General features: G+C 41.6%; 1 protein-coding gene and 1 pseudogene across 12 annotated transcripts in view; one reads left to right on the forward strand and one right to left on the reverse strand.

The window, feature by feature from the left end:
• The window catches only part of Erc1 (ELKS/RAB6-interacting/CAST family member 1), a 270,194-nt gene that overhangs the window by 236,017 nt on the left and 10,048 nt on the right, over positions 1-24,129 (reverse strand). For all 12 annotated transcript variants that reach the window (XM_060384052.1, XM_060384050.1, XM_060384047.1 and 9 more), the window contains exon 2: positions 13,276-14,099. In XM_060384052.1, coding sequence (XP_060240035.1) covers positions 13,276-13,944 — 669 coding nt within the window. In that variant the 5' untranslated portion in view covers positions 13,945-14,099. The remainder of the gene's footprint in view (positions 1-13,275; positions 14,100-24,129) is intronic.
• LOC110546044 (caspase-6-like) lies at positions 6,154-6,842 on the forward strand (annotated as a pseudogene).

The raw sequence follows: 24,129 nt of genomic DNA on the forward strand, positions 1-24,129 counted from the left end.
GTAGAAGGCTAGGAGGGAGAGAGGGAGAGAAAGGGAGGGACAGATGAAGGAAGGGACAGGGGGAGGAACAGGGAAAGGGACAGAGACAGGGAGCCAGCTCATTCATGCCATGCCATCCATTTTGGAGTCAGAAGAAAACGTGTAGGAATCAATTATTTTCTTTTCACCACAAAGATGAACTCAAGTTATCAAACTTTGCAAAAAGCACTTTCACCCACTGAGCCACCATATTAAAATCTACTGTCTTCCTGACCACCATATTAAAAGCTACCTTCTTTCAAAGAACCATCCTTTTATACAATTTTAACTCTTTTGATATGACTAGCTTTTCTTTTGTAAAGTGGCAGTAATAGTAAATGTTTTTATTTGACAAACTCACACCAGTCTTACTTATCGTTATTCCCAATTTCTTCCTACTTTTTAACTTTTTAGGTGTGGGGCCAGAAAGCAGCTTGTTATATAAGGGTGCTTTCCACCAAGCTTGGCGACCTGAGCCTGAGGCCTGTCACACACAAAGAAGAAAGAGAAGTCCAACCTCCCCAAGATGTCCTCTGTCTTCCACACGCACAGCACGGCCTGTATGTGCATATCAAGGTAAATAAGTGTGTATTTTAAAAGATGTTTAAAGCAAGCCTGGGAACTGTTACTCTAATGCTCTCTGCCTACTTAATCCAGGGAAAGCGGAGCTGGAGAGATAGCTCAGCAGTTAGGAGCACATGGTTCTTCCAGAAGACCAGTGTTAAGTGTCTGTATCAGGTGGCTCATAACTCCCTGTCACTCCAACTCCTGAAGTACCCAACTCCTGTGGCCTCTGGGGGCTCCTGCACTCGTGTGCACAAACCTACACACACACACACACACACAAAGTAAATCTTAAAAAAAGGAGAAAGCACTGATGTACCAATGACTCCTGCAGATAGAGATCAACTACTTAAACTACTTAAACTCCTTTCCAAACACCTCAACAGATCCCCTATTCTCTCACTCCTCCTCTCAATGTGAACCCCTTCTAAAGTGAGGGAGTCTATTATATTCCTAACTCTGCTCTTGGAATTTCTGTGGATGCCTTTTAGTGCAGTCTTGCATTTAATGAGTGTTATTATACTCATGGTTGTGAGCCTACCCTTTAATGGCTGAGCCATCTCTCTAGCCGAGTTTTATATTTTAAAAGAAGGAAAAAGAAGAAAAAAGAAAAAGAAGAAGAAGAAGAAAGAAAATCCCAAACATTCCACTTTACCAATAAAGACTCAGGAGCCAGATGCTGGAATGGAAGCCTACTAGCTCAGAGGGGCAGAGAAAGCACACAGCTGACCTAACTACTCAGCCGAAGCAGTAAATGTAAGCACCGAAGGCAGACTATACTAAATAAATCTCCACCGCCTTAAGGAGGTAAGATTTCCTTCACGAGGAATAGACAGTTAAAATTACTTGCAGCGTTTGTTCCTAAATAACCAGCCTGAAACGCCTTACCACGGGAGGAGGAGAGGGGGTAGAGCATGTCACACACTCAGAGAAGAAAAAGCAATTTCAAGCAGTATTACATTCCTTTTGGGAGAGCGCTCTATAATTCACAGATGAGTCACTACGGAAATAAAAATGTTAAATAATGAACATCACTGTAACGGGAAACCCTGCAAACTAATTATCCTACTCAAAGTTCCTAGTAACTCCTCCAGGAATATTAAGGCTGACTGGCTATCCCCATTAGTTATCTCCAGTGTTTATTATGCGTTGTGACCCACTTTCTTAAAGGGGGTACCATGCTACTGAATGTCTTCTAGGAGCAGATTATGAGGTACATGTATACTTGAAAAATACATGAAATTTATAGTCGTGTAACTTAACTTTTCAATCACCTGACATCTATTGCACATGTCAAACAGTCTTGCCCTTTTTTCTGAGACATGGTCTCACTCTATAGCTCTGGCTGTCCTGAAACTCGCTCTGTAGAGCAGACAGGCCTCCAACTTAGAAATCCCCCTGCCCCTGCCTCCCAAGTGATGGGATTAAAGGTCTGCCGACGCCATGCCAGACACTTGCCCACAATTTAACACATATTATTTATTTACTCTCACTTAAATATTGCACCAGGTAGTTTATGGTCCTCACTTGAGAACAGCTAAAGTCCAAGGAGATGGTTCAGTAGCTAACTGTACCTGTAGAACAAGCGTGACCAACCTGAGACCCAGATGTGGTGGTAAGCACCGATCGTCCGTCCTAGCATCTATGTGAAAGGGGAGACAGGGACAGGAGACGGCGGGAAGCCCACATATAAAGCAAGCATACACACAAAATGACAGCGCTGATGAGAGACCCCGCCTCAAAACAAGGCAGCAGGAAAGAAATGACCTACAAGAAGTTGTCCTCTGACGGCTAGACATATATCATGGCATGTGCGTGTCTGTGCTCTCTTGCTCACATGAACACATGCAAAATAAGTGAGTAAATCCTTAAAAACTGGTGAAACTTACAAGAAGACGGCACTTTTCAGGTAAAGGCTGATTTTTAAGACAGCCGTGTATTTATCCTGCTCAGTAGTGCCAGCTTCCTTTTATGAATGACCCTTAAGTCAGGGCAATGCGATCAAAGTGAAGGAGAGCTCAGAGCATTCCACTGAGCTCCCTGACAGAAACCCAGTCATGGGCTCAACACTGGCTCGGGACTCTGTAAGCGGACTGGGGTGGAGAAGATGCTGCTGTGTTCCTCGAGCACAAACTGGGTGAGAAAAGACTGGTTAAAATTCTCCACGAGTGTCTCAGTGTGCAGTGTGTGTGCCAGCAGTCAGAGCCCTCGACACTAAGCTCCCTCACTTCTAGAACTGTACAACGCTGAGTAATAGCAGCTCTGCTGAAACAGGTCTCCTGTCCAGAAATCTTAATATCCATCTCCCTCTAACCACGACATCCTTTGCCAATTGTACATACACACACACACTGCACACACTCATACAAAGTAATAATTTTAATTTAAAATTTTAAATGTACAGAAAACATAAAAAAAAAATTCCAAGGTAGTTTTGGGATAAGCAAAAACTTAGATCCTTTCAAGTACAAGGTGAACCAAAGCATTTAGAGCAACAACTCAGGAAAAGCTCATTGGTCAATGTTTGTTTAGAGCTTAAACTGCAAATCTGAGAAACTACCGCATGCACAGACTAGAACTGCTTACAGCTGGTGGGGCGCTTTGGCGGTGCAGGGGACAAAGCAAGGGGGTGCTTCACCACTGAGCTACATCCCCAGCACCGAAAACTAGATTATGATTATGGTTGGATGCCTCGGTAAATTTGAATTATATGCCTGATCTCAATATACCCTATGATATACAAGCTATATTTCAATAAAGTCGTATTACTTGTTGAATTTTTAATTTTACTAAAAATCCTCAATTACCCAAAGACACTGTTTTTTCTGATTACTTATCTGTATGAGGCCCAATTTTCTTCATATAAGAGAAATTGCCAAACACTGAAGAAATAAACATTAAATATCAGCTCATTCTGATACACTGGACATGACAGTTTGACAATTTAAAATGTTACTTGTATTTTTTAAATGTTACTTACATTAACACGATATTACTGTTGCCATTATTATTGCTCTAGTAAAACAGTATTTTTTAAATTTCCCAATTAGCATCTAGCGTGACAAAATAACAGCATGTGACTGATAATATAAAGCAAATCAGGTTCCACAATAAAGTTTTCTAAGTAAACCAGGGTCCCCTAAGGCTAAACATGTTGACAGTTGCTGCTTCAGAAGGCGACTCAAGTTCCTAAGCCACAGTTACACAGCGGGGAGTTCAAAACTAGAAAGGTCCCTGTGCAGCATGCACTCGGGAAGTGTGTAAGCCGCCAAGCAGTATTAAAAGTTGGCAGAGGGGCACTGGAGAGATTTCTCATCGGGTTAGGGCATTTGCCCTTCTTACAGAGGACCTGGGTTCCATTCCCAGCACTTCTGACACCCTCTTCAAACCTCTCTGCGCACCAGCAAGTACATGATGCACCTTTACACGTAAAATGACAACAACTAACGTAAGAAACAGACTGGGGAAAGAAGAGGCAGAGAGGCTGGAGGGATGGTCAACAGTTGAAGCACGTTTCTCTAGCAGGAGACCCAGGTTCCATTCCTCGCAGCCACGCGGTGGCTCACAACCATCAATAACTCCAGTTCCGGGGGATGCCACAGTCTTCTGACCACCGTGGGCACCAGGCAGGGACGTGGTGCATATACACACACGTGCAGGCAAAACATGCATAGACATGAAAAAAATCTTTACAGATGTTTTAAAGAGGTGGCACAGTATGCATCAAAAACAAACTATAGGGTATATATACTTATATATCTATTTAAGCTGTATGTGAACATTCAATCTAATATTCTCCACAAACTACCAAAATAATAAACTCTAACATGCTCTCTTAGGTACAGAATGGCATAATATATAGGAAGGTTTGTTTTTTTGTTTTTGTTGTTTGTTTTTTGAGGCAGAGTCTTACTACATGCCTCTAGCTGTCCTGGAATTCATCCATAGACCAGGCTGGCCTTGAACACACAGAGATCCACCTGTCTCTGCCTCCCAAGGGCTGGGATTAAAGGCATACACCACTACACCCAACTTCAAGGGAGGTTTTCAATTAATATTACTGCAAATAACAAAGATAAGTGAGTGTATTTAACCTGTATTAGGGACTAACTTTCCAGCTTCAGAAAGAAAAAAATGAGTATTTTTAGAAATGCACATGGCAGCACAAAGTCAGTTCATAAAAGCATTTCTAATTTCGTCCGTAAAGGAAGAACTGAACATTTCCAATACAAACTGTTTCTTCACTGAAAGCACATTTTCTGCAATATTTCTTTTTACAGAAATTTCCTCCTAATTCATCAGACAAACAAAACAAACTCCAATGTACTTGTAACTAAAATGAAAGACTAGAAGAAATCTGCCACAGAAAAAAACCCACAGACAACCACTTTTTAATGAACAGCGACTTTTCAAAAATATTCAGAGATTCTCAAATTATCTACCTGAAAAGAAAAAAATTTATTGAACCAAAACACACCCCCAAAAATAAAATGTCTGGGTGGAAAAATATTCCATGTGCAGCACTGTCATCTAACAGCTCCTCCTCCTTCTTACTGTTCAGGGGCGCAAGCACACACGCCTCTGCTTCTTAGCTCCTGGGAAGCATTGTTAAATCCCCCAACATTAACAGCGCACAGATTCTAATGTTTACATCTAAGCACCTCAAGTCACACCTGTTGGTCATATTATTTCCAAAAACTTATCTTTAAAAAAAGCCCATATTCAAATAAATTCACCATTTCATACTCTAACCTGGCTCCTCTCTGAGTCTTCTACTGTTATTAATGCCAGAAACACTTCCCTCTCTCGCTGTCAGTCTTTGTCCAAACAGCTCTTCAAAAATATTTCACTAACGTGCACCTTCCTCCCTGCAGATTTTTTTTTCCCTGCCATCTTTCCTCCATCGCCTCTGCAGGCAGCAACAAAGGCTGCTCCGATAGCATCTGTCATTCATTCCACTGTTCAAGAGCTCCCTAGGCCAAGTTACTACCACTTTCTTCCAGTTCTTCTCAAAAATCAGATTAAGAAACAAAGAATGAATGTACTTGCAGGGGCAAACTCAACTCTGTCTCAACAAAGCTTTCGAAAAGTGGGGAAGGGGGAAGGGACTGGCAAGATGACTCAAGTAAGCCACAAAACCCGCTGCCCCGGGTTCAATTCCTAGAGCCCAATCAGTGGGAATAAGAGAGCCAACTGCATGTTGTCCTCAGTCCTCTACACACATGCTGTGGCAAGCACGTGCCCATTTACACACAGATGCACATGCACACACAAATACAACAATTAATTTTTTAATGGAGGAAGAAGAGATAAGTGGGTGTAGAACAAGGCAGACTTCTACTCATCCACAAGCATACCTTATCACTCATGCACGCTTAAGAACAGAATGACTTGAAGAAGGCAGACACCTGCCAAAGAGCGACCTGGTCTCCACTGGCCACTTCCGATGAGGGTGAAGCACTACCATCATCTGATTCCTCCATCAAACAGATCAAGTTTTTGTTTGTTTGTTGTGTTTTGTTTTGTTTAAGAAAACACATTCTGGAGACGGCCCACAGGTGAGAGAAAAGCATGAGAGAGAGAGATGCCTTCTACACAAGGACAATGTCTGACCCTGCGTAACAGTCCAAGATGCACTGCAAGAGGGGAACTGCCCCAATCTGCAATCATGAGAGCTTCTTCTGGCACTTGACATTCCCAGAGAGGCACAGCACCAGTACACCAGGGCACAACCTGACTGGATTTGAAGTGAAATGCTTAATGAAGCACACGAACTACAGCTCAAAATTCAGGAGGTGTCAACCCCAAGCCACGTAGATGCTGATGGCTTCCTGTGTCCTTTTGAACCATGCTGAAGGCAACCACATTTATGCACATGATGCTAGAACTGGAATTCACACACTGAATGGCTTGTTCAAAGGAGACAAGTGCCAGAACCCAGTTAGAAAATCCACAATGTTTATCATCCAGGCGTGCTGGAGAAACCAGCATGATGGCCTGTGGTTCCTGCAGACATGGTGGATCACGAGAAAGACTGGACAACAGGGTTACACAGGTGGCCAGTGCTGCTTCAGTGTGCATGCTGTCTGCTGAGGCGGACTTCCTCACAGTGTTAGTGTGACAGAAGGGTATTTCTCTCACCTAGAAACTGTGAAGAGCTCATGCACATTCAGGATTCGTGTGAGATGTTGGCAAGGTACAGCGGCTCCTCAGAGTTCAAGGTGCTGCTCACGCTGATAAACAAAAAGGTCTCTCGGTGATGCATGGACCCAGGTGCAACTGGCTTCACCTCAGTGCTAGAAAGCTGCATTTTTGTCCCTATCTAGGGCCATCTGTCTTATCCGCATGTAGTTCACACACATTTTCCTTTGATACAGCTGTCAGTCTCTTGAAGCCTTTGGTCCATCCATGTGAAATATTGCAAGGTTCCAAATGCCACAGAACAGTGCTATTTTGTATTTGTTAATTTTTAAACATGTCGGATATAGCGAAAGAACTAAAACCCGGAAACTCCCAGGAATTACTGTGCATAAACTCTGCTGGCGCTTTTTACATTTTTAGTAAACTGCAAGGTTACCCAAAGTAACAGGTAGTTTGCCTGACGTTTTGTGACACTATTGATACAAACTCAGTGTATAATGTTTTTAAAGAGTTTTGGAACTCAAGAACGAGATTGGTTTCATTTAATAAACTCACTAAAACTTGGAGCTGGAGAGATGCCTCCGTGGTTGAGAGCACTGTCTGCCCTTCCAGAACTCAGGCATTCAATTCCCAGCACCAACGTGGCAGCTCACAATTGTCTGTAACTCCAGGGGTCTGACACCCTCAGACAGACAGGCACGCAGGCAAAACAACAATGCACACAAAAAATAAAAATCTAAAACTCACATTTTATTAACACTTCTAATTCATATGCTTATGTAATTTATAATGGGCCTATTTTACATGGCCATGTATCTGTTTATTATCTTGTTCACCTATAGTTAAAATATTTTGTATGTAAATTTAGTTCCCGTTTTGGGAAAAAAAAATAAATGAACCTTAAAAAAAATATTCTAATTAAATATATTCCTCCAAGCACTCAAAATCTAAACTCCAAATATTTGCACTAAATTTCCTAGTGTTAGAGCTAAAAATACACAATAAAATTATCAAGAAAGAAAAGAAAAATTTCTCATTAGTTTCTTCAAACACTGTTTATGCTAACCAAGGTTTATAGAAACACCCAACACATCTTTGGATAAAAACAGCACCCATAGGAGGATGTCAAGTTCCAGATACAGAATGACTTAGAAGAGTAAAATGAAACTATGACTTCTCTAATCAAGATTACTGTAAGTGGAGCCACAAGATGGTTCAGGGAATAAGAGCACTTGCCAATAAGACTGATTACCTTGCTGGAGTTCAACGGTTACGAGTACTCATTGCTCTTGCAGAGGACCAAGATTCCATTCCCAGCCCCCACACTGTGGCTCACAGCCATCTTTAACTCCAGTTCCAGAAAATCCAATGATCTCTTCTGACCTCCACAGGCACACCTGTGGTGTGCACGTATGTTTGTATGTGTGTATGTATGTATGTATGTATGTATGTATGTATCATACATATACACAAACAATGATAATTTGAATTTAGTCCCTGAAATTCACGTGACAGAACAATGACTTCCAAAAACAGACAGATAGACAGATAGATAGATAGATAGATAGATAGATAGATAGATAGATAGATAGAAAGACAGACAGATAAGATGTGAAAAAGGAAAGGAGGGGTTTTAAGAACAAAGATTATTACAGCTAGGGCTTGCGAAAGGGCCAGAGATAAAGCACTTGCCTAGCATACAAAAAGCTGGTGGTCTGATCCTGAGTACTGCAAAAAATAAATAAATAAATAAATGATGAAGATTGCTCTGACTAAAGATTAAATGTATTTTCTAATTCTTTTTGTCAAAAAAATAATAAAAAGTGAGTCTTCCAAATCATACTTAAGCTGCTGTTTGGAAAATCATGATAAATCTTTAAAAACAATTCCGTTCTGCTGTAACGAAACCACTAATGAGTTGTAATCCAGCAGTACAGCCCTCACGAAGCACGAACAAGGCCCTGGAGCTCAATGCCCAGGAGGAAATCAAATTCCAGTGTAGTGAGGCCCTGTCTGAGATAACCCAAGAACTAAAATTAAATTTTAATTTCTAAAAAGAACCTCACTATTCCAGAAGCAGAAAGACATACACGGTATATACTCACTCATAAGTGGATATTAGATATATAATATAGTATAAACATACTAAAATCTGTACACCTAAGGAAGCTAATCAAGAAGAAGGACCCTGGCTAAGATGCTCAATCCCCAGTCAGAAAGGCAAAGAGGACAGACATCAGAGGAGGGAGAAAACAGAGAACAAGACAGGAGCCTACCACAGAGGGCCTTTAAAGGGCTCTCTGCAGGGTATCAAGGCAGATGCTGAGACTCATAGGCAAACTTTGGGCAGAATGCAGGGAATCTTATGAAAGAAGTGGGAGATAGTAAGACCTAGAGGAGACAGCAGCTCCACAAGGAGAGCAACAGAACCAAAAAGTCTGGGCACAGGGGTCTTTTCTGAGACTGATACTCCAGCCAAGGACCACTCGTGGAGATGGCCTAGAACCCCTGCACAGATGTAGCCTGTGGCAGTTCAGTGTCCAAGTGGGTTTTGTAGTAAGGGAAACAGGGACTGTCTCTGACATGAACTTAGTGGTTGGCTCTTTGAACACCTCCCCCTGAGGGGGGAGCGGCCTTATCAGGCCACAGAGGAAGACAAAGCAGCCAGTCCTGAAGAGATCTGATAGACTAGGATCAGAGGGAAAGGGAGGAGGACCTCCCTTATCAGTGGACTGGGGGAGGGACACTGTAGGAAAGAGGGAGGAAGGGTGAGATTGGGAGGGGAGGAGGGGAGGGAGCTACAGGGGGATACAAAGTAAATAAACTGTAATTAATAAAAATTTTAAAAAGATGTGGGAAAAGAAAAAAGAACCTCACATTAGACTGCAACATGGAATTCAAGATAAAGAGCAGACTAAGCAACTCAACTCTTTGGGAAGTAATTTCCTTACAGCTAACCCTTGTCAGATATTTATGCAATTTTATTTGATTCACTGAATTATTTTTCCTAATTATCCCCAATACATTCCAGGTGAGCAAATATAACTCTACAAGAAGAACTGTTCCATACTATTTCTATGCATGCAAAGGTCTACTAAATAAAATTAAAATCTTAGGCTAGGGGTGTAGCTCAGTGGCAGAGCATTTCATGTATAAGGCCTTGGGTTCAATCCTTAGCACCTCAACAGAAGAAGCATCAAGTTCCAAGTATATATATATATATAGAGAGAGATATATATAGATAGATAGATAGATATACTTATATATATCTATATACACACACACATGTGCATATATATATACATATACATACACACACACACACACACATATATATATTCTAAGTAAAAAGAAAACATTATAGCCAGCAAGATGATTCAGCAAGCAAAACAATTCATCTCCAGAGCCTGAGTGTAATCCTCAGACCCGACTATGAAAGTCCTCTGACCTCCACACAAACACTACAGCAAATGCATGTCGGAACCCACATATACACAAATAAAACTTAAGAAAAAAGAAAAATTAAAGGCATTTGACTTGCTATCCTACGATATTAAACAAGATAATTCTGTTCAAACAAAATTTCAGTGAAAGAACATTAAAGTAATTAGTTCGTGTGTGCATACGTCTGTAACACGTTCACATATGCACACGGATGTGCAGGTATATGAACACGCAGATACACACGCAAGCTGGTGGTGGTGGCCCACACCTTTAGTCCTAGCACTCGGGAGGCAGAGTGAGTTCCCAAACAACCAGGGCTACACAGAGAAGCCCTGTCTCAAAAAGCTAAAAAGATTTAAAAAAGGAAAGATGTGAGTGTGTGTCCCATGTATCTCTAAGTCTTAATGTCAGATGTCTTCCAGAATCACTCTCCATCTTATATTTTGAGACTGCGTCTCTCTGTAAACCTGGAGCATGAGGAGGCCACCAGAGTAGCTGGCCAGCAAGCTGCAGGGATGCTCCTGTCTCCTCCTGGGCTGGAACTACAGTGTACATCACCATGCCCAGCTGTCACAAGCAACAAGGGGGTCAAACTCAGATCCTCATACTTACATTGTACCAACTGAGCCATCTCCTCAGCCATAAAATAATTGTTTTTAAAATAGGATAAAACTCAGTTCAACATACAGAACTCTTGTAAGGCATAATCAAGAAAGAAGTACAAGGGACTGGAGAGATAGCTCAGTGGTTAAGAGAACTGGCTGCTCTCCTGTTCTAGAGGTCCTCAGTTCAATTCTCAGCTATGATGCAGTAGTAGCTTACAACCATGTCTAGTGGGATCTGATGCCCACTTCTGGTGTGCAGGCTTACATGCAGACAAAGCACTCATATAACTAAAGTCTTCCTTAGCTTACAATATTTTAGAAAAGGATGGGGGGGTATATTTAAAAAGTATGGGGGTGTATTTAAAAATGATGTGGGTCAAGAGAGAAATCCAGTTCCATATCTTTTCTTCAATTATTATGCTACATTCAAAGGCAAAATATTTAATTTTTTTGAGACTAAATACACACTCTCATTCCTAACTCTCCAATCACCAGCTATTTGAAAATAAAGTAACAAAAGGAATCTGAGACATAAAAATACCTGAGAGTTTTTCCTTTAGAAACAAGCTTCCGTGAGAGTGTCATAATAATGAACCACGCACACCAAGCAATAATAATGAACCACGCACACCAAGCAACCCTAAGCAAATTGTTTTTATGCTGACAGTATCCTGGACCCAGCTCAATGGACCAAAATCCCCAACCTCAAACTGAAATGCAAAAAGTCTTTAATTGCCGTAAGTTCTAATAACCCAGTCTTCTTCACAAATGAAAGATGTCTGACTTCTGGGGGCTAAGGAGAGGACAATGAACACACCATTTAATTAGGGGCCACTGCAAGATGACTATAATCTATTAATTAGCATTCTCAGTCTCTGTATCTCACTGTACTGTCTTTAAAATTGCACCCTTTGCTTTTCGGACCGAAGTTACACAATTTTAGAAGTCTGTGCTAATTACAGTGGGTACAGGAAGAATGTATCTGCCAACACTGGTGTTTAATTAGGGCACGGGGCGGACCCAGATAAGGCAGTATTCACCCTCTTCAGCACATAATGGTGTTCTTGGCATGAAAAACCTGTGGACTGTTTCTCTTCCAGGAAAATGGCTAAGTACCCATAATTGTCTTCTCAAAAGATTAAATATTTTGCCTTTGAATGCAGCATGATAATTGAAGAAAGGATATGGAACTGGATTTCTCTCCTGACCCCATACTTTCTAAAGCATACACAAAAGAAAATGCTTCATTTATTTCAAAATCAAAAAAAATATGCCAATAATTTTTTCCTCAGTGAAACAGACATTTCCAGGTCACTTGACGATACAGCTACTTTACTGGCTATGATGTTTTCACATTGCTGATTAGTTGTCAACAGAGTATCTGGTAGCACCATGTCTACCTTAAGTTTATGTACAGAGAGACAGACTGAGAGACAATGAATCTGCTCTTGAAGATCAGGCTGGTGGTGGTCAGGGAAGCTAACACAAATCTAAGCACTTAGGGTGGAGGCAGGAGAGTTCCAGACTAGCTAAACTACACAGTGAAATGGGGAAGAAGTACTGAATTGACTTTGTTTGAAAAACAAAACAAAACAAAAAAAAGAACCTTCTGTTTACTTTGGTGAAGCTGCGAGAATATGGGTGAGGAGTGAACTTACAGGAGCAGAGATGACCCAAATGCAAATGTGTCACCAAAAAACCCACCCCACTTTGTTGTTGTTGTTTTGTTTTTCAAGACACAGTTTCTCTGTGTAACAGCCCTGTCTTGAAACTCACTTTGTAGAGCAGGCTAGCACAGAGTTCTGCCTCCGTCTCCCTGAGTGCGGGAGGCACCACTGACCAGCAAAGAGCCTACTCCAATACAGGTCACGACTCATGAAACTGCAACCCTGGAATGCTCAGAACTGTATAGACAGGTCCAAGAGTTTACTTCCACACGCTGGAAAAAATGTTCTTCCATTAAACTGTATCTGCAGTCCTGTGCTCATTGTTTTTAATTTTGAGACAGGGTCTTAAGAAATAACCCCAGGTTAGCCATGAATTCACTATGTAGCCAAGGCAGACCTCAAATGTTTTTTTAAAGATTTTTGTTTGCTTGTTTGTTTTCGAGACAGGGTATCTCTGTGTAGCCCTGGCTGTCCTAGAACTCACTATGTAAACCAGGCTGACCTCACACTCAGAGATCTGCCTGCCTCTGCCTCCCAAATACTAGAATTAAATCTGTGTGTCAACATTGCCTGGTTTAACTTGGGTTTTTTGTTGATTTGTTTTGTTTTGTTAATTTATGTATGTGAGTGTTTTGCTTGAACTTACGATTGTACCATATACAGGACAAAACCTAGAAAAGGTAAGAAAGTAGAAACAGAGTTCTAAAGTGAAAAGGATGAATAAAGAATAAAGGGACAGAGATGGGGATAATATAAGACGGGATGGCCACGAAATGCCTCATTTTATTCATGTACACGGATTCAGCCCATAAAGAGAAATACACAATGAGACTAACCTGGTTTTCTTCCTGCACAACCCGGTACTGCTCCTTCCAAATGGTGATTTTGGAAGCTTCATCTTTTCTCAAGGCCCGCTCTTTCTTCAGCTCTGGGCTCCAGAAGGTCTTGATGCTATTCATTGACGAACTTAATTTGCTCTCCTTGACTTCCACATCCTTCCTCAAAAGATCGTTTTCTCTTAACACTTCTTTCAGCTGTGTTTGCAGATCCATGATGGTGTTATCTCTTGCCTGACGGAGAGAGTGGGGTACGGTGGAGGCCATGCTAACAGGAGGGAGGTGATGTTCTCCAAATGCTATGGTATCACTAGCAACCCCACTGCTTGCTATATTGGGACTACTGCCCATAGCAGTCATCCTAACCCCGTAAGGCAGGCGTCCCCCAGAGCGGCCAAGCGTCATGGTGCTCTTAGGTGTTTCTGAACCCACATTCTCGTGGTCGCTGAGGTACATAGGGCCAGATGTGGCATAGGCAGCATTTAAGGACTGTATATTCTCCATCGAAAGGGTTTTCCCGCCGCCACCTCCAACACTGTTTCCAGAACTCCCTCCTGTGCTATTTGTTCGCCGATGACCTAAGCGAGGGGACCGTGGAAGGCGAGGTGATCTCCCGGGACTCTGGCTGCTTGGTTCCGCTTTCCCTACTGATCGAGCACTTCCATACATGGTTGCAGGGTGAACTTAGGTGTCAGAAACGGTGTAAAGCAGAAAACAACAATGCAATTCCGTGAGGTTTCGCTATGGCTATAAAGTCAGCTTAAGGCTATCAGAAATAGCAGGTCACCAGCTGTCCAATCTTGAAGAAATATCTTATGCCATATCTGTAATGAAAAGATCACACATTAAATCCCCCAATGATAATGTTTCCCTTCTCAGAAGTGTTCTGTTACCTTTATTTGAGGAAGAGTCTCCTTTCATGGCTTTAAAATCAGATGACTCATACATGTTTTTCTAACTGGAAACAAGAGACTATCAACTGATAATTACCAAGTGACACACTAGCTGAATACCAGACCTCGGATATTACTCACATAAGATCAATGGAGAAATAGCAATACTTGGATACATTATCAGAATTAATAAAAGAACCCAATACATTAGTCACACATGAGATCAATATATAAATATTAATACTTCAGCACATTATCAGAACTAAAAAAAGCTAACATAACTAGTTCAATAAGATCAGTATTTAAATATCAATTTTTTCATGCATACTGAAAATAACAATGAGAAAATGTAGCTTTTAAGGTTAGAGAAACGGATCGATGGATAAAGTGCTTGCCATGCAAGGAGGGGAACCCTTGGTCATAGCCCCAGAAACCAGGTACAGCAGAATGCATGCATCTGAAATCCCAGTGTTCCTATGGGGAGATGGAAAGCAGAGAAGAGAAAATTCCCAGAAGTTCACGGGCCAGCTAAAGAACAAGAGACCCCATTGCAAGCAAGGTAAAGGCCAGGACCAACACTTGAGGTTGACCAACAGTCAAGCCCCCCCTACACACACACACACACACACACACACACACACACACACACTTGCCAGTAAGACTGACAACCTAAGATGTTTCAGTAGTTAGGAGTTGAGTTTGAAGCCAACCTCACATACACAGACCCTAATAAAAAAAAAAAAAAATTAATAGAACTAGAAAAACAGTTTAGTGGTTTAGTGGTTAAGACCATTTCCTGCTCTTACTGGGTACCTGAAATTGGTTCCCAGCACCCATATAGGATGACATACAATTTCCTGTGACTCCAGCTCCAGAAGAACCTAAGCCTCTGGCCTCTGCATACACACACAATCACACGGTCACACAGAGTAACATCTATCAAACATAGTAAAAACAAATACTGCTTGGGAATATTTTTAAATACATAAAGACATCGCCAACGCAAGATAAATTACAGGTCTATAATCCTTTATTTACAACATAAAATTTTTAAGAACTTCTAATTCTTTTAAAGATTTTAAATTATGTATCTGTGTGTACAAGTGACGCCACATGCTCTGGAAGCGGTCGGATGCCCTGGAGCTGGAGTTACCGGTGTTTCTAGACTGCCTGATACGGATGTTAGGATGTTAACTTGGGTCCTCTGTAGGAGTCTGTACTCTTACGTTGCTCTTCCCGGGGACCTGGGTTTGACTCCTAGCACCCATTACCAGGCAGCACCTCAGCTCCTGGGTAGTCAGACAGCTCTCATCTCTGTGGCGCTTGCATTCGTGTGCATATAGCCCACACATACATGCACATAATTAAAATAATAAAAACAAATCTTAAAAAGTAGAAATGTGATCTTAGCCACTGAGTCATCTCTCCAGACCCCTCCTCCCTTTTTTAAAAGCTAATTTAGCAGGTAAACCTGTCATAATGTAAGGTTACCTAGTGCTTTTATGTGTAACATTGAATTTCATCAATAAAATAATGTGCATGATCACAGGATACTACACAATACCCAATAAAGTCACATCAGATCACCATATTCTCATGAAGAACTACAGACTTTACTATAAAGACAGACACAGTGACATCACATGCTTTTAATCCTACCTACAGAGTAGAAGGAACAGAGTTTGAAGCCAGCCTGGGCTGCACAGTAAGACCTCATCTCAACAAATAAAATTAGACAAAATAAACAAACCAGACAGGTATGGTTGTGTTTGCTTGCAATTCCAAGCACTGGGGAAGATGAAGCAAGAGTTACCTTTCAAGGCCAACATGAGCTTTTTACAAAACAAGTTCTAAACCAGAGTTGTAGCAAAACTCTGTCTCAAAAGACAGAACTGGAAAAAAGTACAGGCTCCTGGCACTGCTCTTGGCTGCCTACCAGAACTTAGTGGTAAGATCTGATTTTTGAAGACATTATACACATTGCTCACAGACTAAATAAAGTTGATAAAGACCAGGAAGCTTCTTTCTCTTATGCTGACTTCTCATTAACAGGTGCTATGTGGCCTACTGAAGGGAAGATAAAGTCATCAACAATATTCCTCAGCTGTGAACAGCAATAAGGGGCTGACATGGATGTTATGGAAGTAACCAAACACTTTGAGGTTGGACTTAAGGACTGTTCCACAGAAGGAAACACATGCTTGGGACTGCAGATCTGGCCAATAACCCATGGCTGGGGGAGCTCAGAGGCCCCAGGGGTGAACCTCCTACCATTATTTTGCTAAACAGACACAATACCTACCGAGCCGCCCTCTTAAACTCATACTGGACAAAATGCAGAGTATATGAGACTGCGGAGTGCTCAGCCACCTTTACCACACCCTCCCCGAGCCTCAGGGATCACTGAAGAGGAGTCGAAAGGCTATAAGAAGTAGAGGTCAGGGAAAAGCCAGAGCAGGGAGGGAAAAGCCAGAGCAGGGAGTGTCTTCTGATGACAGGACCACTACACTAAGGGACTCACAGCAGCTGTGATCGCCTACACAAGATGTGCACAGGATCAAATCAGTCAATGTTCTGGCACTAAGTGGGAAGGAGTTTACAAGTGCACACACACACACCCTTAGCTGAAGAGCTATGGACATCTGATGGTTTCTGGCTTCTGAGGTACAGGGAGCCAGTTTTCTTCAGGAGTACAGTCCCCTTTAGTTGACTGTGTTCCAATCGGTGGTTCAATACCCAGAAAATATGAACAGCACAAACAAACAAACAGCCAATGGGTTACTGAACAACAACAACAAAAGACACAAAGATAAGGAGGGATGGACTGGCTCCGAAAATCCATAACCAGAATTCCTTCTATAAAATGCCTTCACAAATAGACTGCACATCCAGCATTATACCCTAAGTCTCTTCAGGACCCACTAAGAATACCTAGCTCAATGTAAGCTGTATTAAAAAAAAAGAAAAAAAGAAAAAAAAAACTGTGATGCTTATTATTTAATAAAGAAAGTGGGTGCCAGGCGCAATTGGCACGTGCCTGTGATCCCAGCTCTCTGGGAGGCAGAGGCAGGTGGATCTCAGAACAGCCAAGGCTACACAGAGAAGCCCTGTCTCGGAAAAAGAAAGGGGGGGGAACGGAGGAAGGGAGGGAGAGAGAGGAAATAAAGTGGGTAAACTGGGGGGTGGTGCGTGCCTTTACCCAGCACTCGAGAGGCAGGGGCAAGTGGATCTCTGAGTTTGAGGCCATGGTCTACAGAGTCGCAGACAGCCAGCGCTATACAAAGAAACCTTGTCTTGAAAAACAAACAAAGCGGGTAACATGAACAGTTTGTACATGTTCAATACAGATCATTTTTCTGAACACTTTGTTGAATACGTTGGTTGCTTTGATCTAGAGGCAGAACCCACAGATTCAGAAGGTCAGCTGGGGCCACAGCCCCAAGTATCCTCTACAGTTTTCTCATCCTACAGAATACCAAAAAGGAACTCCACACACCATGACTAACCACCTACCACTTCTCAGTCCTACAGCCCAAACAACCGATACTGTTTGCTACTTCATATCTGCCTGTTCTGACATTTCAGATACAGGGAACCAATCGTGACCTTTAGGGTGAAAGGCTGAGGAACAGCAGAGAGTGTCGACTCTCTGTTATCTAAGTTGTTCCGTAACACTCCAAATACCACTTTTCCTATTTATTACCTAATCTCAACAAGGTCTCAAAATAGAAGAAAACAAAACTGAAGTCACGCTTGCCACCACAAAGCTTGTACGCGATGAAAAACACAAGATGTCAGCACTGACTCCACGCTGCAGCTCCACTTACTCTCTTACTCAGATTCCTGGAACGTACCCAAAGATCTGCAAATACATCTACACACAATGATTCCGCTTCTCACTCTTCCTGCAAAAGCCATAAGCTACCTTGGAACCACAAGTAGCAATCTGTTCCTCTTTCTGGACCAATCGGGAGATGATAGCTCTCTGCAACGAAAGACACTCCCTCCCAAAGAAACACCAAATACTCCTAGCACAAAAGAAACTAGAAAATGCTTTAAAGAGGAACATATTATAGTAACCTACCTTAAATTAATTATAATGGAATAGGCTCACGTAAATGTGCTAAGAGTCATTTACAAGAAGATACAAAAAAAAAAAATGTGATATACTACCATTAGCTATTTAAAGCACTGCCAATAAAATTCTGGCATAAATCTCAAAATCACTAGACTAACTTGCTGTGTTAGATTATACTCATCATTAATTATCACTTATTATCTGAAAATGAGTTAGTATTTTAAACACTGTATTTCAAATTTTTGAAAGATTCTGTGTATTCTCAAAAATTGTTAGGGTCAAGAAATACTCGTTTTAAGCTCTGTAAAAAGATTTTAAAATACTGGAGTAAAATTTGGCAGAATCACAATCTGAATGGGGTATCACTTGAACTAGAAGTTTCAACTTCTAATATATATTTTTTTATATGTTATACACACACACACACACACATATATAAAATGGAGAGTGAACCCAGGGCTTGCACGTGATAAGCAACGGTTATCACTGAGCTACATTTCCAACTCTGAGTTTACTTTTTTGCTTGTTTTGAGACAGGATCTCATGTACCCTCTCTGGTTTCCAACTTGTCCCTGTGACTGAGGACGGCCTTAAAGCCCTGATACCCCTCCACGTTCCAAGTGGACCCACCATGCCCAACATCTGCAAGCTTCACTTTTTAAAATATTCTGAATGTTTCATAGGTTCCAAGGTAGTTGTGCAGTGATGTTCATCATTGTACCATTTGTACCAACAAGAATGTAAATTTCCAACAGATTGGTTTAAATAAATTATGTTATCACCAAACTCTGAATATACTTATCTTTACCTGACATGCAACAACATCTACAAGACACTATAGTAAAATAGAAAAGCAAGTTATAGAAAAATGCATAAAATATAATCATTAGTACACATGTATATGTTCAGATACACACAGGAATGATTCCAACCCTCAGGTCACAAGTGGCCAAGGCCAGCTAAGAATACAGCTTCATTCAAAACTGTAACTTCCTTAAAACATTGAGAATTTCTGTGATTTTTTTTCATGTATGTATTATTTGCAAGTGTGTGGATGCATGTTGTGAGTGCACATACCTGCAGAGGCCATGTGTTGATGTAAGTCATCTTCCTTGATTGTGCTCTGCCTTACGTACTGAGGCGGAAGCTCGCACTCCAACCCTGCTGGCCTAGCTAAGCAGCCTGTTCCAGGGATCATCTGCCTCAGTCTTCCGAGTTCTGAGACTACAGGCAGGTGGGCAGTTACCTGGATACTGAGACTCTAAACTCTAGTCCTCTGTATTTACACAGCAAGCACTCATACCCCCAAAGCCATTTTGCTAGCACCTCCTGAAACTTCTGTAATCTGACTGTAGTTCTCAAGTGTGAGCTTCGAACATGACGTTGTGGGGCAATATCAAAAGTATAACGAAGAACCTGACCAGTAAAGACACCTCGGTAAGAAAAAAAAAAAAAAAAAAAGTGTTTTCCACCAAGCCCAACAATCTCAGTTCAATCCCAGGGATATGGGGGAAGGAGAAAAATGACACCCACAAGTTGTCTAGAATGGGTATAGGCAAAATAAAGAAATAAATAAATGTATTGTAGAAAAACAGCCTCAGGGAGGCTGAGACCGGAGAACTGAGAGTTTAAGGCCAGTATAGGGTATACAACAGTACCTTCTCTAACAAAAAAAAAAAAAAAAAAGAGCATGCATTATTTTCATGTATTTAAAGAAGTTTCACTATAAACTAAAACATTAACTAAGGACCATTCAGCACCAATTTTTACAGTAATCAATGACAAAGGTCCAGAAGCTGATGGCTAGTATTCCTATGAACAGTAGGCTTTCAACAATAGAAATTTACACATTGAAGAAAGCATGAATCTCTGTTCCACCTTCCGCATGTAATTTAGTAAGACTGGGTTTATTCAAACCATGTGCCTGATTATACAACCTCCCCCTGGCTCCTCGGTGTCTCCTGGAGACCAGGAACTACAGATCAAAGGCTCATGGAGCACCATCACAACGGCATGGTAACCTGAGGGAGTGTCTCCGACAGGTGAGGCAAAATATGAAATTAAAGGTGCAGTCATAATACTTGCCACTCTTATCATTTCTCCCTTTTGTAGAAGGTTAGCAATTCAGTTAGGAATCAGGTAGATTACAGGTTTCAATAATTCTTATCGGTTGATCAAGTTAATTGTGAGCTCGCAGCATGACTAATGCCTTGTCAAACTGATACTTAGAAGTAAACAATGTTGTTAATCAGGTCCCTCTATTAATATCAGCAATCTGCCACTCAGCTCACGGGAGGCAAGCTCTAGGCTCAAGAGCTTCCCTGGACGCTAGGCCTCACTTAAACTATAATCTTTTAGAAGGTAAATTATTCACCTGTAACTTCAGTTGTCCTGAATTTTATACCAACTCTTACCCTAAATAAAATAAATCATGAGCATGGTATAGTGAACCCAGGTCAGATGAGAGCAACTTGGACAACCTACTGGTTCATTTAAAAATAATGAAACTTAAAACCAAAAGTACCTGCTCACAACTTCTAATCCATAAATCCAAAGTCCAAAATCTCACAAAATACAAAAAACGTCTGAAACTAACGCGGTGGCCCAACCAGGACTGCACAAATATGGACACAGCAACATGCGCGATGAACGAACGAAGCAGCAATCCTTTACAATTGCACAGGGGCTGAGAGAGCTCGGCAGTGATGAGCTCACACTGCTCCTTCAGAGGACCACAGTACAACTCCCAGCAACCCACATCTGCAGCTCAAAACCACAATCATCAAAGGCCAAATCCTCACCCAGCGCGGTGACACACACACACACACACACACACACACAAATAATAAATAAATATATAAATATATAAATGTAACTTTTTTTTAAGAGGTGGAAAAACATTAAGGAAAACACCTGGGGGATGGGGTGTCAAAGCAAAAATACGTAAGAAATACTTTAATAGGGCTTGAGAGACGGCTCAACTCTTCCAGAGGACCCAGGATTCAATTCCCAGCACCCACATGGCAGCTCACAACTGTCTGTAACTCCTGTTCCAGGAGATCCAACACCCTCAAACAGACATACATTCAGTCAAAACATCAATGTACATAAAATTAAAATATATAATTAAAAACTGGGCATGTTGGTGTATGCCTTTAATTCCAACACTCCTGGAGGCGGGGGTGGGGGAGGGTGGGCAGGAGGATCACTGTGAGTTCAAGGCCAGACTGGTCTACAAAGCAAGTCCAGGACTGCCAGGGCTACAGAGAGAAAGCCTGTCTCTCTGTATATATATATAGATATAGGTATAATTTTTAAAAAGAAATCCTTTAACAGAAATTAATTTTAACTTCCATCTAATTAACCACACACATCAAAACTAAGTACATTTGATCTCAATAGACTTAAAACTAAGTACATTTGCTCTCAATAGATATGAAAAAGCATTCACTTTCAGCATTTATTACTGATGAAAATTTTAGGATAATCTAATAAAAGGTACATGCTAAAGCAGCCAAAACAAGTATCTGTAGAGAAATAGCTCCCAAGGTGCTTTGGAAGCTATAGCTTGTATAGAATCCCCGTGCAGATGATAGGAGGCCAATAAAGAGCTGCTACCTGAGCAGGGAATGGACACATGCCTGTGATCCCTGCACACAGGATGAGTCACGGGCATCTCCAACTTGAGGACAAAGATTTTGTTAGAAAGAAAAACAAGAAAACCCAGACACAGGCAGTTATCTCCTACAGCTTTCCTCTGGCCCTCTGGAAGCCTCCTGTAGCCTAATGAGGCATAAAAAACTACCAAGCAGAGTAGGACATGACGGTACATGCTCTAATCCCAGGACTAAGGAGGTGGAGACAGCAGGATCAGGAATTAAAAGCCAGATTATCCCAAGAGATCTTGGGGGAGGAGGACCCCTTAAGCAGCAACCTAGAACTAGATTCTTACCAACAGCATGTCCCCAAGATGACAATTAGATACTTCAGCTCCCCTTAGTTACCCTTCACAACGGGCACGGAGACCGGAGCACCAGCATGCTGGCTTGTTCTTTCTGCCGCTGCCACGCTAACCTGCTAAATCTAAAAGGGCTCATCTTATCAGGTGTAGGCTTCTGTGTGTATTGTGCCTGACATTATCATACCTTTACAGAAATAAAGACGAACAGTTCTAAGACGGGAGAATGGCAGGGACATCTCTCACCACCATTCTGTGCAATCAAATGCTACAGATCCTAGCCAGAGAAAGGTAGAAAGGGTACCTGAATCGCAAAGACAAAACAGTACCAACTTACACACTAAACAACGTGGACATCAAAGAGAATTCACAGGTAAGTGATTAGGCTAAGGCTGGCAATACAGCCCATACTGAAAATCCAATTTGTCTCCATACAGCAAAAGTAAACAGAAAGCAAATTTTCTTTCCAACCAGATTCACACTTGTCCTCCCAGCAGTAGAGAGGCTAAGGAAAGATGATTGCCATGAAATCAAGATCACAAAATGAAATTAGCTTGGCCTACAAAGCATGACCCACGCTCCAAGAAATAAATAATTAAGCCAGGCATGATGGCACACTCCTTTAATTTTAGCACTCAAAGAGACAGAGGTAGATCTCTGTGAGTTCCAAGCTAGTTAGGACTACATAGTGGGGACAACATGTGTGTGGGGGAGGGGATATGTGTATTACTTATTAAATGAATAAATAAAATTATTTATATAAAAGCCAGGCACAGCGGCATAGGCCTGCAGTCCCAGCTACTTTGGAGGCTGGCACAGGAGGCTGAGGTGGCAGGATAAGTTACATCTGAGAGTTAAGGCCAGCCTAAACGTTGTGAGACTATATTTCTTAAAAAAAAATTGTAATACAAAACAAGTCTATTCATAATAGCATAAATACAACAAAATATGTGTAGGAATGCTGCAAAAGAAAAGAACTACAAACCACTACTGGCCCTAATGTAGCTGCTCACACTTGTAATCCCAGCATCCTGGGCAGCTGAGGGGAGACAGCGTAAGTTCCCTTAGCCTAACAAGACAATGCTGCAAAAAACAAACAAAAAGTAAAAAACAAGTAAAGGACCTTTGGAATGACTCACTGCTTGCCATCAAGTCTAATAACCTGAGTTCAATCCCTGGGACCCACATAGTGGAAGACAACCAAGCACGCAAGTTGTCTTCCGACCTCCGCAAGCTCTCCGTGTCCATCTTTCTGTCTCTCTGGCTCTCTCACACACAGATAAATGTAATTTTAAAATGACCATCTGAGAAGCGAAAAACAACAATGGAATAATATTTAACAACTCAACACTCCACACTATAAAGAAGTGATTTTAAGCAACCTGTTCCAGGTGGTTTGTCCAAGCAAATTCTAATTTACGACTCAATTTCCTTCTACCTTTTGAGGGGATTAGTGTGTGAGCATGTACACCACCACCACCCTTTTTTTTTCCTGAGACATGGGTTCATGTAGCCCAGGCTAGCCTTGAACTCATTATACAGCTGAGTATAAACCTGGACCTCTGATCTTCCAGCCTCTTCCCTGAGTTCTGAAACTGCAGCCTTATACCATCATGGCCAATTAATAAGGAGCTGAGCATCTACCACAGAATTTCAAGCATGCTAGGCGAGCGCTCTACCACTGAGCTATATCCACGGCGCCTGTGTGTTTACTTTACTATGCTGCTTGAACCCTAGAGTATCAAGCATGGTAGGCAAGCACTGAAACACTGAGCCCTCTATCCCACAAGCCCTCGGTACAGTTCTTTTTTGTTTCGTTCTGTCTGAGACAGTGTCTCTTCTATACAGCCTTGGCTTTCCTGGAAATCACTGTGTAGACTAGGCTAGTTTTGAACTCACAGAAATCCGCCTGCCTCTGCCTCTGG

This window comes from Meriones unguiculatus, chromosome 5, assembly GCF_030254825.1.
Source record: "Meriones unguiculatus strain TT.TT164.6M chromosome 5, Bangor_MerUng_6.1, whole genome shotgun sequence".
In the NCBI taxonomy this organism is placed as follows: domain Eukaryota; kingdom Metazoa; phylum Chordata; class Mammalia; order Rodentia; family Muridae; genus Meriones; species Meriones unguiculatus.